Source organism: Crinia signifera, chromosome 6 (assembly GCF_055691185.1).
Source record: "Crinia signifera chromosome 6, ASM5569118v1, whole genome shotgun sequence".
In the NCBI taxonomy this organism is placed as follows: Eukaryota; Metazoa; Chordata; class Amphibia; order Anura; family Myobatrachidae; genus Crinia; species Crinia signifera.
Genome location: NC_139222.1, coordinates 21,452,833 through 21,468,296, shown reverse-complemented (window position 1 = coordinate 21,468,296; position 15,464 = coordinate 21,452,833). Strand labels below are relative to the sequence as shown.

The 15,464-nt window shown below is 48.0% G+C and overlaps 1 protein-coding gene across 2 annotated transcripts in view; it reads left to right on the top strand.

Annotated features, from left to right (window-relative positions):
- LOC146007462 (uncharacterized) overlaps positions 1 to 15,464 on the top strand; it is a 185,763-nt gene that overhangs the window by 147,543 nt on the left and 22,756 nt on the right. The window contains exon 8 of one of the 2 annotated variants that reach the window (XM_083145834.1): positions 7 to 689. In XM_083145834.1, coding sequence (XP_083001960.1) covers positions 7 to 689 — 683 coding nt within the window. Of the gene's footprint in view, positions 1 to 6; positions 690 to 15,036; positions 15,157 to 15,464 lie in introns of those variants that run through there. The other variant, XM_083145833.1, reaches the window with a different exon arrangement.

Here is a 15,464-nt window from a genome sequence, read left to right as displayed (position 1 = left end):
TGAGAGAATTCACACAGGTGAGAAACCATTTTCATGCTCTGAATGTGGGAAATGTTTTGCACATAAATCATCTCTTATTACACATGAGAGAAGTCACACAGGTGAAAAACCATTTCCATGTCCTGAATGTGGGAAATGTTTTAGCGAAAAATCAAATCAAGTTAGACATGAGAGAAGTCACACAGGTGAGAAACCGTTTTCATGCTCTGAATGTGGGAAATGTTTTAGCGAAAAATCAAATCAAGTTAGACATGAGAGAAGTCACACAGGTGAGAAACCATTTTCATGCTCTGAATGTGAGAAATGTTTTGCACATAAATCATCTCTTGTTACACATGAGAGAAGTCACACATGTGAGAAACCATTTTCATGCTCTGAATGTGGGAAATGTTTTGCACATAAATCATCTCTTGTTACACATGAGAGAAGTCACACATGTGAGAAACCATTTTCATGCTCTGAATGTGAGAAATGTTTTGCACATAAATCATCTCTTGTTACACATGAGAGAAGTCACACAAGTGTGAAACCATATTCATGCTCTGAATGTGGGAAATGTTTTACACAGAAATCAACTCTTCTTAACCATGAGAGAATTCACACAGGAGAGAAACCATTTTCATGCTCTGAATGTGGGAAATGTTTTGCACGTAAATCATATCTTGTAATACATGAGAGAAGTCACACAGGTGTGGAACCATGTTCATGCTCTGAATGTGGGAAATGTTTTAGAAAGAAATCAACTCTTCTTAACCATGAGAGAAATCACACAGGAGAGAAACCATTTTCATGTTTGGAATGTGGGAAATGTTTTACACATAAATCAGCTGTTCATAAACACCAGAAAACTCACACACAAATAGTATAGGGTGAGATTTAATAGGATGAGATTTTCAGAAAGTGAGAGATTTGGTGAGAAATCTCCAGTTTTTATAAAGCGGCAATCATGTACACTTCAAAATCAAACTGGTTTAGCAGTGTTAATGATTGCCGCTTTAAAAAAAACTGGAGATTTCTCACCAAATCTCTCACTTTCTGAATCTCTCATCCTATTAAATCTCACCCTTAATTTTAATTAACTGATCTACATGAAACGGAAGCATCAATACTAAATTCCTCTATCATCCATTGTATGTGGATTCTTAGATACAGTGTCTAGGTAAACTTTCCTATGCCGAAATTGAATGTCTAACAGGGTCAAAATGTCGACCTGAAAAGGTCGATAAGTGTTTTTCACATCTTTTGGTGTCAGTGTTGACATGGACTCCCAATTAGTGTAAAGCGTAACCTCTTGGTTCCCTCTCCACCCTTGGTGCAAGTTACACACATGTAATACAGGCGGCCACATCTGATTGGCTGAATGCATCTGTCATTTATGCTGATGTTCCAGTTCTATTGCTGCTGTGATGTATTGCCATGGTTACAGTGACATGAGCGATCAGTGTGCAATAAGACTCCATGTCTCCTAGTCTGACTGTATATGGGAAAGCAGCTGGTGTATGTATTACTGAGTCATTATATAACCGCATTGTTTTACCTGTGCTTTATGTATAACGGCCTCTCTGCAATATATATGTAATAAATACACTGTGTGACCCTGTACTGTAATGTGTGTGGTGTATACTGATATTTGGGCCATCACTATGACTCTGCACCTCTTGTCACACCCCGGGCACCTATGTAGGAGGTGCATGTGCTGGGATTGCCGAGCCGGCCACGTTCCGTGGTACTCACAGCCCACGATGCCACTACCATGCAGCTTTATGGATCCCTCTTGGCATCCGGTACTTAGACACAACTCCCGGCCACCTCCACATGAGCCCCATAATGTGGGATCTGTTACTCTCTCCCTGGGGTCAGAGCTGGAAGATAATGTGTTCCCACAGGGCAGATGCAGGTGTCTGATGCTATGTGGCAGGATCTGTACAACTGCCCCCATTATATAACATGAGACACATAGGGGGGGATGTACTAAGATGGGCATATACGGCAGATCCCGATACAAATGGAAAGAAATGAGATTGGCCGTATAAGACCCAATAATACGAATGGACCATACATTTACAGAGATGTCATATTCTCCTCATTTGTATTTTCCGATGATGTAGTCCATATTCTGTTACCGGTGGGTTAAAGTTCGAGGGGACCAAGATGGCTGGATCCCAGAAAAGTACTTCAATAAATTACTTTAGTTTTAAAGTACACTTACTGTATTTGCTGGCATATAAAACTACTTTTTTCCCCTGAAAAACATGCCTCCACGTGGGAGGGTCGTCTTATACGCCAAGTGCACTTGTATAACAAACTATATTTTGAGTGGAAATATTGGGGGGGGCGATTTTTTTATTGTACAGGCACCCAGATGACTAATTCCTATGTTAAATGCCCCCCAGACCCGATTTTTGATTGTACACCTACCCTGATGGGTAATGCCTATGTCAAATGCCCCCCATTGTTAACGCCACCCCGCGATCAACACCAACCCGATGCGTGGCGAGCGCAGCGGTATGCGCCCTCCAAACTTTTTATACCCCCACTATCCACATCGGCGTGGAGTTGATTTTATATAGTGTGGCGAGCCCAAAGCATGGCGAGCGGACGTGGAATACATGTTAAGTAATCCGAGTCCCCTCGCCACGCTTCGGGCTCGTATTCCACGTCCCCTCACGGGGCTCGCTGCGCTTGCCACACTATATAAAATCTACTACACACCGACGTGGATAGTGGGGGTATGAAAAGGTCGGTGGATGCTGCGCTCGCCACGCTTCGGGTTGGAGTTAACAATGGGGGGGGGGGGGGGGCATTTTACCTAATAATTACTCATCCTGGTGGGTATACAATTAAAAATCGGGTCAGGGGGGCCATTTAACATTGAGTACAATGTAAAAATCGGGTCGTAACGTCCAAAAACCCCAAAAATCGGGTCCTATCGCATGCCTTAAGTACTGGCATGCGATGAAAAAAATTGGGCGCCCACATATTACACAAGTACCCAGCATACACATCAGCAAACTCAGGAGCCCCGCCCCCTGCATCAAGAGGCTGAGTTGGTTTCTTCCTGGCACTTCTGCAGTCAGTGTTCATCCAAGAATGAGGCTACCCTAACACTGACAGGGTCCTGGTTATATAGGCTACAGAAGCTACCCTTACACTGACAGGTACCTGGTTATATAGGCTACAGAGGCTACCCTAACACTGACAGGGTCCTGGTTATATAAGCTACAGAGGCTACCCTAACACTGACAGGGTCCTGGTTATATAGGTTACACAGGCTACCCTAACACTGACAGGGTCCTGGTTATATAAGCTACCCTAACACTGACAGGGTCCTGGTTATATAGGCTACAGAGGCTACCCTAACACTGACAGGGTCCTGGTTATATAAGCTACAGAAGCTACCCTAACACTGACAGGGTCCTGGTTATATAGGCTACAGAAGCTACCCTAACAGGCTCCCGGTTATATAGGCTACAGTGACTACCCTAACACTGACAGGGTCCTGGTTATATAAGCTACAGAAGCTACCCTAACAGGCTCCTGGTTATATAGGCTACAGTGACTACCCTAACACTTACAGGGTCCTGGTTATATAGGCTACAGAGGCTACCCTAACACTGACAGGGTCCTGGTTATATAGGCTACAGAGGCTAACCTAACACTGACTGGGTCCTGGTTATATAGGCTACCCTAACACTGACGGGGTCCTGGTTATATAGGCTACAGAGGCTACCCTAACAGGCTCCTGGTTATATAGGCTACAGTGACTACCCTAACACTGACAGGGTCCTGGTTATATAGGCTACAGAAGCTGCCCTAACAGGCTCCTGGTTATATAGGCTGCAGTGACTACCCTAACACTGACAGGGTCCTGGTTATATAGGCTACAGAGGCTACCCTAACACTGATAGGGTCCTGGTTATATAGGCTACAGAGGCTAACCTAACACTGACAGGGTCCTGGTTATATAGGCTACAGAGGCTACCCTAACACTGACAGGGTCCTGGTTATATAGGCTACAGAGGCTACCCTAACACTGACAGGGTCCTGGTTATATAGGCTACAGAGGCTACCCTAACAGGCTCCTGGTTATATAGGCTACAGTGACTACCCTAACACTGACAGGGTCCTGGTTATATAGGCTACAGAGGCTACCCTAACACTGGCAGGGTCCTGGTTATATAGGCTGCAGTGACTACCCTAACACTTACAGGGTCCTGGTTATATAGGCTACCCTAACACTGACAGGGTCCTGGTTATATAGGCTACAGAGGATACCCTAACACTGACAGGGTCCTGGTTATATAGGCTACAAAAGCTACCCTAACACTGACAGGGTCCTGGTTATATAGGCTACATTGGCTACCCTAACACTGACAGGGTCCTGGTTATATAGGCTACAGTGACTACCCTAACACTTACAGGGTCCTGGTTATATAGGCTACAGAGGCTACCCTAACACTGACAGGGTCCTGGATATATAGGCTACAGAGGCTACCCTAACACTGACAGGGTCCTGGATATATAGGCTACAGAGGCTACCCTAACACTGACAGGGTCCTGGTTATATAGGCTACCATAACACTGACCGGGTCCTGGTTATATAGACTACAGAACTCCTGCGTATGCTGTTTTATAAGTGCAAAGGCTAAAGTGTAATATCATAAATGTAAATAACACTAGAGGGCGCTATTGCCTGAATTATGAATAATCAAACAAATGTATTTACAAATGTGTACATAGGATTACATAGATTAAAGACACAATGTGAATGCAATGTCCCAGGATTGAGAAGCAAGGACAAAAACACGTGACTTAGTTTAGTCTAATATAACCAGTGACCGTTGTCTATTGGGACAAACATGTTAGAATCTAAAACCGCCTCTATCCGCTCATACGAGAATATACAGATATCCCTTCTTGTCCTATCACCATTTACATTAATGAAATAAACACCCACCATACTTCTAAAGATTATATTATGTACAAAAGCAACAATACCTGACATCAGACTTAAATTAGCAATGACAATATATTTATCAGTCCTGATACCTTCCACCCTTGGTCTCAGGTAGTTTTCCACCATATACCTTCCAGGTTTCTCCTGTGGGGAGACCTCTGTTGTCCTGTATTGCACCAGGGCATCTGAGATTTCATTGCCTTCTAGCCCAGTGTGTAATAGACATGTCCCACAGACACAGGCCGTCCATAACACTGGTTATATAGCTCAGTCTCCAGCTTGGTGCTACAACAAGGCGAGCATCCATGTCATCCATCCTTGGGATACAGTACAGCTGTTGGTGTTAATGATGATGATGGGAGGAGCTTTGGTTTCTTCCAGCAGAATGACTACAGCATGTAGCTCTGCTTACTGACATGTTCCTTCTTCACCACCCCCATGTATCAGTTCTGGGTGCTTCCTGTGGAGACCACTGTTGCTGACCACTCTGTGGACCTGATGCTGTGGATTGCTTGGGCAGTCTCTTGTATGGACGCTCCACCCCTTTCCGACAGGAACGACTTCCATTCCTGCAGCATCTGCTCCTGGGCCATGGCTGTGTGTGCCTAGGCCCTTGCGCCTCACCCACCCTGCCACTGGTAAGTCAGTGCGTATAGTGACCGGTTGTGGCATGATGACGCTCCCCACATGCTGGAGTGCAGTGTATGCTGTCTGTGGGTGTGGTAACTGCTTGCTCCAAAGTTCAATAGGAGTCTTCAGTTCAGTACTCTGGGTGGCAGTGGAGTCAAATGCTCTTCTGCCATAGACCCAGTCATACCAGATGAGGTGCCTACTGCTAAATCCAGGGGTGCTTTCATGTAGGTGGGAGCTGACTGGACAAACATACAGAGATCAGGTCCTTCCCGCTGTATTACACTCACTCCCCCACCTCATGGATTTGCAACTTTCACCAAACGTCGAACACACCCTAACAAATATACCTGCTGAATACCCTCTCTAGTAGTGTGCCACGGTGAGGTGGGCATCATCTGTATTTTTATTACTTCACAAGTCAATAATGTCCAGGTACCATCCCTACTGTGAAACCTCTGCGCCTGTAAATGCACCCGGGGATCTATTGGCAAAGTTCCCATTTGTGCCGTTTCTGTGGAAATTAACTTAATTGAATCTCCACCCTCCTCCCACAACCGGAGTATCCCTGTAGGATTTGTAGCATATTTAAATCAAAGGGTGAGGTATAGGATCCAGACAGTCATTAGCCCAATGTTGGGATCCTGACTGCCCGGACTCAGGCAGCAAGGGCAGTGTAACAAAGCCCCTTGCGGGCTCGGTGCTCTCGCCACCTATTCTATTCTCCCTTTATCACGTCATGGACCCCCATGAGGGAGGATAGCCAGGGGCCGTTGGGACCCCAAGTGTCGGGGTTTTAACAGTCAAGATCCTGACTGTCGGGCACCCATATCAAATCACTCTGTTTCCCATCATCAATCGCTATGGGAGCTTTCTCTGTCTCTGGTGCAGTAGCTTCCTTCTCACAAACCGCTGGTCGTGTTCCTTGTATAATTACAGGTATAGCTTTAGGAGGGTTTGTATACAGCAGATCCCTGATAAACATTTGACGTATGGGTCAGTCAGTGTGAGACGTATGGGTCAGTGGATCAGTCAGTCCGTGTGTAATGTATGGGTCAGGTAGTCAGTGTGAGACATATGGGTATAACGGGACAATCAGTGCGAGACGTATGGACTAGTGGGTCAGTCAGTGTAAGACCTATTGGTCAGTGTGTCAATAGATCAGTGAGACATATGGGTCAGTCAGACTGTGTGATACATGTTGGTCGGTGCATGTGAGACTTATGGGTCAGTGCGTGTGAGACTTATGGGTCAGTCCGTGTGAGACTTATGGGTCAGTCCGTGTGAGACTTATGGGTCAGTCCGTGTGAGACTTATGGGTCAGTCCGTGTGAGACTTATGGGTCAGTCCGTGTGAGACTTATGGGTCAGTCCGTGTGAGACTTATGGGTCAGTCCGTGTGAGACTTATGGGTCAGTCCGTGTGAGACTTATGGGTCAGTGCGTGTGAGACTTATGGGTCAGTGCGTGTGAGACTTATGGGTCAGTCCGTGTGAGACTTATGGGTCAGTCCGTGTGAGACTTATGGGTCAGTCCGTGTGAGACTTATGGGTCAGTCAGTGTGAGATGTATGGGTCAGTCAGTGTGAGATGTATGGGTCAGTCAGTGTGAGATGTATGGGTCAGTTAGTCCGTGTGTAATATATGGGTCAGTTAGTCAGTGTGAGAGGTATTGGTTAGCGCAGGGCTGGGCAACACCAGCCCTCCAGATGTTAGTGAACTACACATCCCAGGATGCTTTGCATTAGTTTTGCTATGTGGCCATGCTGAAACTGATGCAAGGCATGCTGGGATGTGTACTTCATCATCATCTGGAGGGCCGGTGTTGCCCAGCCCTGGGTTAGCGGGCCAGTCAGTCCGTGTGTAACGTATGGGTCAGTGGATCAGTCACCTGGGCACACCTTATACATCCTCATACCCGGCACATATACCCCCATACCCACAGTCACCACCCAGCATTACACCTCATACATACATACCTGGGCACACCTTATACATCCTCATACCCGGCACATATACCCCCCATACCCACAGTCACCGCCCAGCATTACACATCATACATACACACCTGGGCAAACCTTATACATCCTCATATCCGGCACATATACCCCCCATACCCACAGTCACCGCCCAGCATTACACATCATACATACACACCTGGGCAAACCTTATACATCCTCATATCCGGCACATATACCCCCCATACCCACAGTCACCGCCCAGCATTACACATCATACATACACACCTGGGCAAACCTTATACATCCTCATATCCGGCACATATACCCCCCATACCCACAGTCACCACCCAGCATTACACCTCATACATACACACCTGGGCACAGCTTATACATCCTCATGCCTGGCACATATACCCCCATACCCACAGTCACCACCCAGCATTACACATCATACATACACACCTGGGCACACCTTATACATCCTCATATCCGGCACATATACCCCCCATACCCACAGTCACCACCCAGCATTACACCTCATACATACACACCTGGGCACAGCTTATACATCCTCATGCCTGGCACATATACCCCCATACCCACAGTCACCACCCAGCATCACACCTCATACATCCTCATGCCTGGCACATATACCCCCCATACCCACAGTCACCTCCCAGCATTACACCTCATACATACACACCTGGGCACACCTTATACAGCCTCATGGCTGGCACATATACCCCCATACCCACAGTAACCTTCCAGCATTACACCTCATACATACACACCTGGGCACACCTTATACATCCTCATGCCTGGCACATATACCCCCCATACCCACAGTCACCGCCCAGCATTACACCTCATACATACACACCTGGGCACACCTTATACAACCTCATGCCCAGCACATATACCCCCATACCCACAGTCACCGCCCAGCATTACACCTCATACATACACCCCTGGGCACACCTTACACATCCTCATGCCCGGCACATATACCCCCCATACCCACAGTCACCACCCAGCATCACACCTCATACATCCTCATGCCTGGCACATATACCCCCCATACCCACAGTCACCGCCCAGAATTACACCTCATACATACACACCTGGGCACACCTTATATATCCTCATACCTGGCACATATACCCCCCATACCCACAGTCACCACCCAGCATTACACCTCATACATACACACCTGGGCACGCCTTATAAATCCTCATGCCTGGCATATATACCCCCCATACCCACAGTCACCTCCCAGCATTTCACCTCATACATACACACCTGGGCACACCTTATACATCCTCATACCTGGCACATATACCCCCCATACCCACAGTCACCACCCAGCATTACACCTCGTACATACACACCAGGGCACACCTTATACACCCTCATGCCTGGCACATATACCCCTCATACCCACAGTCACCACCCAGCATTACACCTCACCTGGGCACACCTTATACATCCTCACATACACACCTGGGCACACCTTATACATCCTCATACCCGGCACATATACCCCTATACCCACAGTCACCACCCAGCATTGCACCTCATACATACACACCTGGGCACACCTTATACAGCCTCCTACCTGGCACATATGGGATGCAGTTAATATCCCGGCGGTCGGGATCCCGGCGTTCAGAATCCCGATGCCGGAATCCCGACCGCCAAAACGCCGACACATTCTCCCTCCTGGGGTGTCCACGACACCCCTGGAGGGAGAATAAATTAGTGTGCCGAGCGTAGCGAGGCCCCGGGCCCGCTGCGTGGCGATCCACTTCCCCCCCTTGTCGGCATTTCGGCTGTCGGGATTCCGGCGTCGGGATTCTGAACGCCGGGATCCCGACCGCCGGATTCAATACTGAATCCGCACATATACCCCCCATACCCACAGTCACCACCCAGCATTACACCTCATACATACACACCTGGGCACACCTTATACAGCCTCATGCCTGGCACATATACCCCCCATACCCACAGTCACTTCCCAGCATTTCACCTCATACATACACACCTGGGCACACCTTATACACCCTCATGCCTGGCACATATACCCCCCATACCCACAGTCACCACCCAGCATTACACCTCACCTGGGCACACCTTATACATCCTCACATACACACCTGGGCATACCTTATACATCCTCATACCCGGCACATATACCCCCCATACCCACAATCACCGCCCAGCATTACACCTCATACATACACACCTGGGCACACCTTATACATCCTCATACCCGGCACATATACCCCCCATACCCACAGTCACCACCCAGCATTACACCTCATACATACACACCTGGGCACACCTTATACAGCCTCATGCCTGGCACATATACCCCCCATACCCACAGTCACTTCCCAGCATTACACCACATACATACACATCTGGGCATGGCTGAATAGTAAAGAAAAGGGTGGAGAACTACAAGTCGCAGCATGCACAGCAGTCTCTGCCTTGCAGCACCACAGCTAGGGCTTGGAGGACTCAGCTGCCTCTCCCTGGTCCCAGTGATAGCACACACCTGGTATTATACTGCAGCCTGTGTGAGTAGAACAGCAGCTCCCCTGTAAGTGCCCTTATGGCTCACAGCCAGCAATCACTACTATGCTGTTACTAGCAGTATAATACCTGGGGTCACCTGGTGCCAGCTGCAGCACTCTCCCTCCTGCCTGCCATGCACACCAGGAAGGGACGTTTCCCTGGTAACACAGCTCCTCCCACTCTGCCTCACACAGGAAATACATTTTCGCTACAGCCGCCGGGGTGTCTGGGAGCAGAGTACAACCCACAACAAAATGGCCGCCGCCGTATGAGGACACTGAGACATCACAGCCGGACTGCTAGGAGAGGTAACTGCCCCCGGGAGAATCAACAGAGAGAGTTATGTGATGTGAGGTCACCTTTAGATGATAGATTCCATGCTGTATATATGACTAATAAGGCTCCATAACACCTGTCCCATTTGCGACGGAGCGGCGGCCATTTTCCCGAAGACCAATCCCCGCGTAGAGTGACGGCAGCCGCAGCATCTCGGCTCCCTGCTGGGGCAGCGCTGCTGATCTTACCTGAGGCCTCTCACTTCCAGCAGCCACGGTGATTAAGTTACCGGGGACCGAGAGAAGACATTGCTGTATCTGGCAGCAGGTGATGGTATTGTGCTGCCCTGGTTATACAGGGGGAGCAGCCTGTGGTGTCCTGTTCAAACAGGGGGAGTGGCCTGTGGTGTCCCATTCACACAGCGAGAGCGGCCTGCTGTGTCCCATTCACACAGCGAGAGCGGCCTGCGGTGTCCAGTTCACACAGGGGGAGCGGCCTGCGGTGTCCCTTTCACACAGGGGGAGCGGCCTGCGGTGTCCCTTTCACACAGGGGGAGCGGCCTGCGGTGTCCCGTTCACACAGGGGGAGCGGCCTGCGGTGTCCCGTTCACACAGGGAGAGCGGGCTGCGGTGTCCCGTTCACACAGGGGCAGCGGCCTGGGGTGTCCCGTTCACACAGGGGGAGCGGCCTGTGGTGTCCCATAGTACAGGAGGAGCGGCCTGTAGTGTCCTATTCATACAGGGGGAGTGGCCTGTTACAAATGTTATAGAGGGGGAGCAGACTCTTGTGCGTTGTTTTTATTGTACAGTTGAGCAGCCTCTGTGTGATGATGATGATTATTATAATATATTTTCTTATTCCTTGATTACCAGTCTCTGAGTTCTTAATATTATTAGTATTATGATGATTATACAGAGCGAGCAGCTGTTGTTCTCTATATGATATATATTTAAATGTGGGGAAACATTAGAAGCTGCTGTTGTGCCTCTATGTGGATTTCTCTTACCTTTATCTAATAGGTTTCATGTGTACTGTGTGGTGTTTATTATAATTCTTATATTTTCTCCAGGACAACAGAGCGGTGAGGATGAGACGCGTCACTGATTCCCCGAGGATGAACAAGGACCAAAGTCACATGACTGACAGGATACTAAATATCACCCTGGAGATCATCTACCTGCTGACTGGGGAGGTGAGGGGATCTGGGAGTGTCACTGTGACATCACTGATATCTATAGTAATAATACAGGGACGTGACTGGGGAGGTGAGGGGATCTGGGAGTGTCACTGTGACGTCACTTATATCTATAGTAATAATACAGGGACGTGACTGGGGAGGTGCGGGGATCTGGGAGCGTCACTGTGACATCACTTATATCTATAGTAATAATACAGGGACATGACTGGGGAGGTGAGGGGACCTGGGAGCGTCACAGTGACATCACTTATATCTATAGTAATAATACAGGGACGTGACTGGGGAGGTGAGGGGATCTGGGAGCGTCACTGTGACGTCACTTATACCTATAGTAATAATACTGGGACGTGACTGGGGAGGTGAGGGGATCTGGGAGCGTCACTGTGACATCACTTATATCTATAGTAATAATACAGGGACGTGACTGGGGAGGTGAGGGGATCTGGGTGAGTCACTGTGACGTCACTTATATCTGGGGGCATTATATCCATTTATCGGCTGGGGGCATTATATCCATTTATCGGCTGGGGGCATTATATCAATTTTACTGCTGGGGGCATTATATCCATTTTACTGCTGGGGGCATTATATCCATTTTACTGCTGGGGGCATTATATCAATTTATCTGCTGGGGGCATTATATCCATTTTACTGCTGGGGGCATTATATCCATTTTACTGCTGGGGGCATTATATCCATTTTACTGCTGGGGGCATTCTATCCATTTTACTGCTGGGGGCATTCTATCCATTTTACTGCTGGGGGCATTCTATCCATTTTACTGCTGGGGGCATTCTATCCATTTTACTGCTGGGGCCATTCTATCCATTTTACTGCTGGGGGCATTCTATCCATGTATCTGCTGGGGGCATTCTATCCATGTATCTGCTGGGGGCATTCTATCCATGTATCTGCTGGGGGCATTCTATCCATGTATCTGCTGGGGGCATTCTATCCATGTATCTGCTGGGGGCATTCTATCCATGTATCTGCTGGGGGCATTCTATCTATGTATCTGCTGGGGGCATTCTATCTATGTATCTGCTGGGGGCATTCTATCTATGTATCTGCTGGGGGCATTCTATCTATGTATCTGCTGGGGGCATTCTATCCATGTATCTGCTGGGGGCATTCTATCCATGTATCTGCTGGGGGCATTCTATCCATGTATCTGCTGGGGGCATTCTATCCATGTATCTGCTGGGGGCATTCTATCCATGTATCTGCTGGGGGCATTCTATCCATGTATCTGCTGGGGGCATTCTATACATTTATCTGCTGGGGGCATTCTATCCATGTATCTGCTGGGGGCATTATATATATATTTTACTGCTGGTCATATACTGCTTACTAATTGTATGCTGATTTAAATAAAAAACTATAAATTACTGTATATTTTTTATTTTGCATATTTTGAAGCTTTTCATGCATATTTGCATGCATATTTTGGGCTTTTTTTGTTGTATATGATCCTGTTTCTAGTAATAATACAGGGACAAGACTGGGGAGGTGAAGGGATCTGGGAGCGTCACTGTGACCTCACTTATATCTATAATAATAATACCGTGAGGTGAGGGGATTTGGGAGCGTCACTGTGACCTCACTTATATCTATAGTAATAATACAGAGAGGTGAGCTTATCTGCGAGTGTCACTGTGACATCACTTATATCTATAGTAATATTACAGGGATGTGACTGGGGAGGTGAGGGGATCTGGGAGCATCACTGTGACATCACTTATATCTATAGTAATAATACAGGGACGTGATTGGGGAGGTGAGGGGATCTGGGAGTGTCACAGTGACATCACTTATATCTATAGTAATAATACAGGGACGTGACTGTGGAGGTGAGGGGATCTGGGAGTGTCACTGTGACATCACTTATATCTATAGTAATAATACAGGGACGTGACTGGGGAGGTGAGGGGATCCGGGAGTGTCACCATGACATCACTTATATCTATAGTAATAATACAGGGACGTGACAGGGGAGGTGAGGGGATCTGGGAGTGTCACTGTGACATCACATATCTATAGTAATAATACAGGGACATGACTGAGGAGGTGAGGGGATCTGGGAGTGTCACTGTGACATCACTTATATCTATAGTAATAATACAGGGATGTGACGGGGGAGGGGATCCGGAAGTGTCACCGTGACATCACTTATATCTATAGTAATAATACAGGGACGTGACTGGGGAGGTGAGGGGATCTGGGAGTGTCACAGTGACATCACTTATATCTATAGTAATAATACAGGGACATGACTGGGGAGGTGAGGGGATCTGGGAGTGTCACTGTGACATCACTTATATCTACAGTAATGCAGGGACGTGACTGGGGAGGTGAGGGGATCTGGGAGCGTCACTGTGACATCACTTATAGTAATAATAGAGGGTCATAACTGGGGTGTCTACAGTGATAGTGTATTTTCTTATACACAGGGTTACACAGTAGTGAAGAAGACCTCTGGTGATCATGAGACACCCAGTAGCCATCACTGTGTGTCAGAAGGACAGAAGAGGACCCAGATTCCCATCATGGTGCCTCCACCTCACTCACTGATACATGGGAAAGACAATGAGCAGAAGATCTTGGAACTCACTAACAAGATCAATCAACTGCTGACTGGAGAGGTGACTACTTGGAATGGGACATTATACAGTAATACTGGGGGATATGAACAGAGAGGTGACTGCTGGGAAGGCGATATTATATAGTAACACGGGGGAGGAGTGACCGGAGAGGTGACTGCTGGGAATGGGACATTATACAGTATAACACCGGGGGATATGACCGGAGAGGTGACTGCTGGGAATGGGACATTATACAGTAACACCGGGGGCTGTGACCGGAGAGGTGACTGCTGGGAATGGTGCATTATACAGTAACACCAGGGGGCTGTGACCGGAGAGGTGACTGCCGGGAATGGGACATTATACAGTAACATCGGGGGCTGTGACCGGAGAGGTGACTGCTGGGAATGGGACGTTATACAGTAACACCGGGGGATGTGACCGGAGAGGTGACTGCTGGGAATGGGACATTATACAGTAACACCGGGGGATGTGACCGGAGAGGTGACTGCTGGGAATGGGACATTATACAGTAACACCGGGGGCTGTGACCGGAGAGATGACTGCTGGGAATGGGACATTATACAGTAACACCGGGGGATGTGACCGGAGAGGTGACTGCTGGGAATGGGACGTTATACAGTAACACCGGGGGATGTGACCGGAGAGGTGACCAATGGGAATGGGACGTTATACAGTAACACCGGAGGATGTGACCGGAGACTGCCGGCAATGGGACGTTATACAGTAACACCGGGGATGTGCCTGGAGAGGTGACTTCCGAGAATGAGGCATTATACAGTAACATGGGGGATGTGTCTGGGTGTTGACTGTATCATTGTGTGTGTCAGGTTCCTATAAGGTGTCAGGATGTCGCTGTCTATCTCTCTATGGAGGAGTGGGAGTATATAGAGGAACACAAGGGTCTGTACAAGGACATGATGATGGAGATTCACCGACCCCTCACATCACTGGGTAAGCAGAGATTACATTTTATTGCACATGGTAGAGCAGGTATGGGGGCCCCCTATATAATCGTATCATCTGCTAATCGCACATGTACAATGTCCTCAGTCACTGTGTGTCTCCTACAGATGGTCCCAGTAACAGAGATACCCCAGAGAGATGTCCCCGTCCTCTGTATTCCCAGGATAATCCCATATATACCATGTCCTCAGTCACTATGTGTCTCCTACAGATGGGCCCAGTAACAGAGATACCCCAGAGAGATGTCCCCGTCCTCTGTATTCCCAGGATAATCACATATATACCATGTCCTCAGT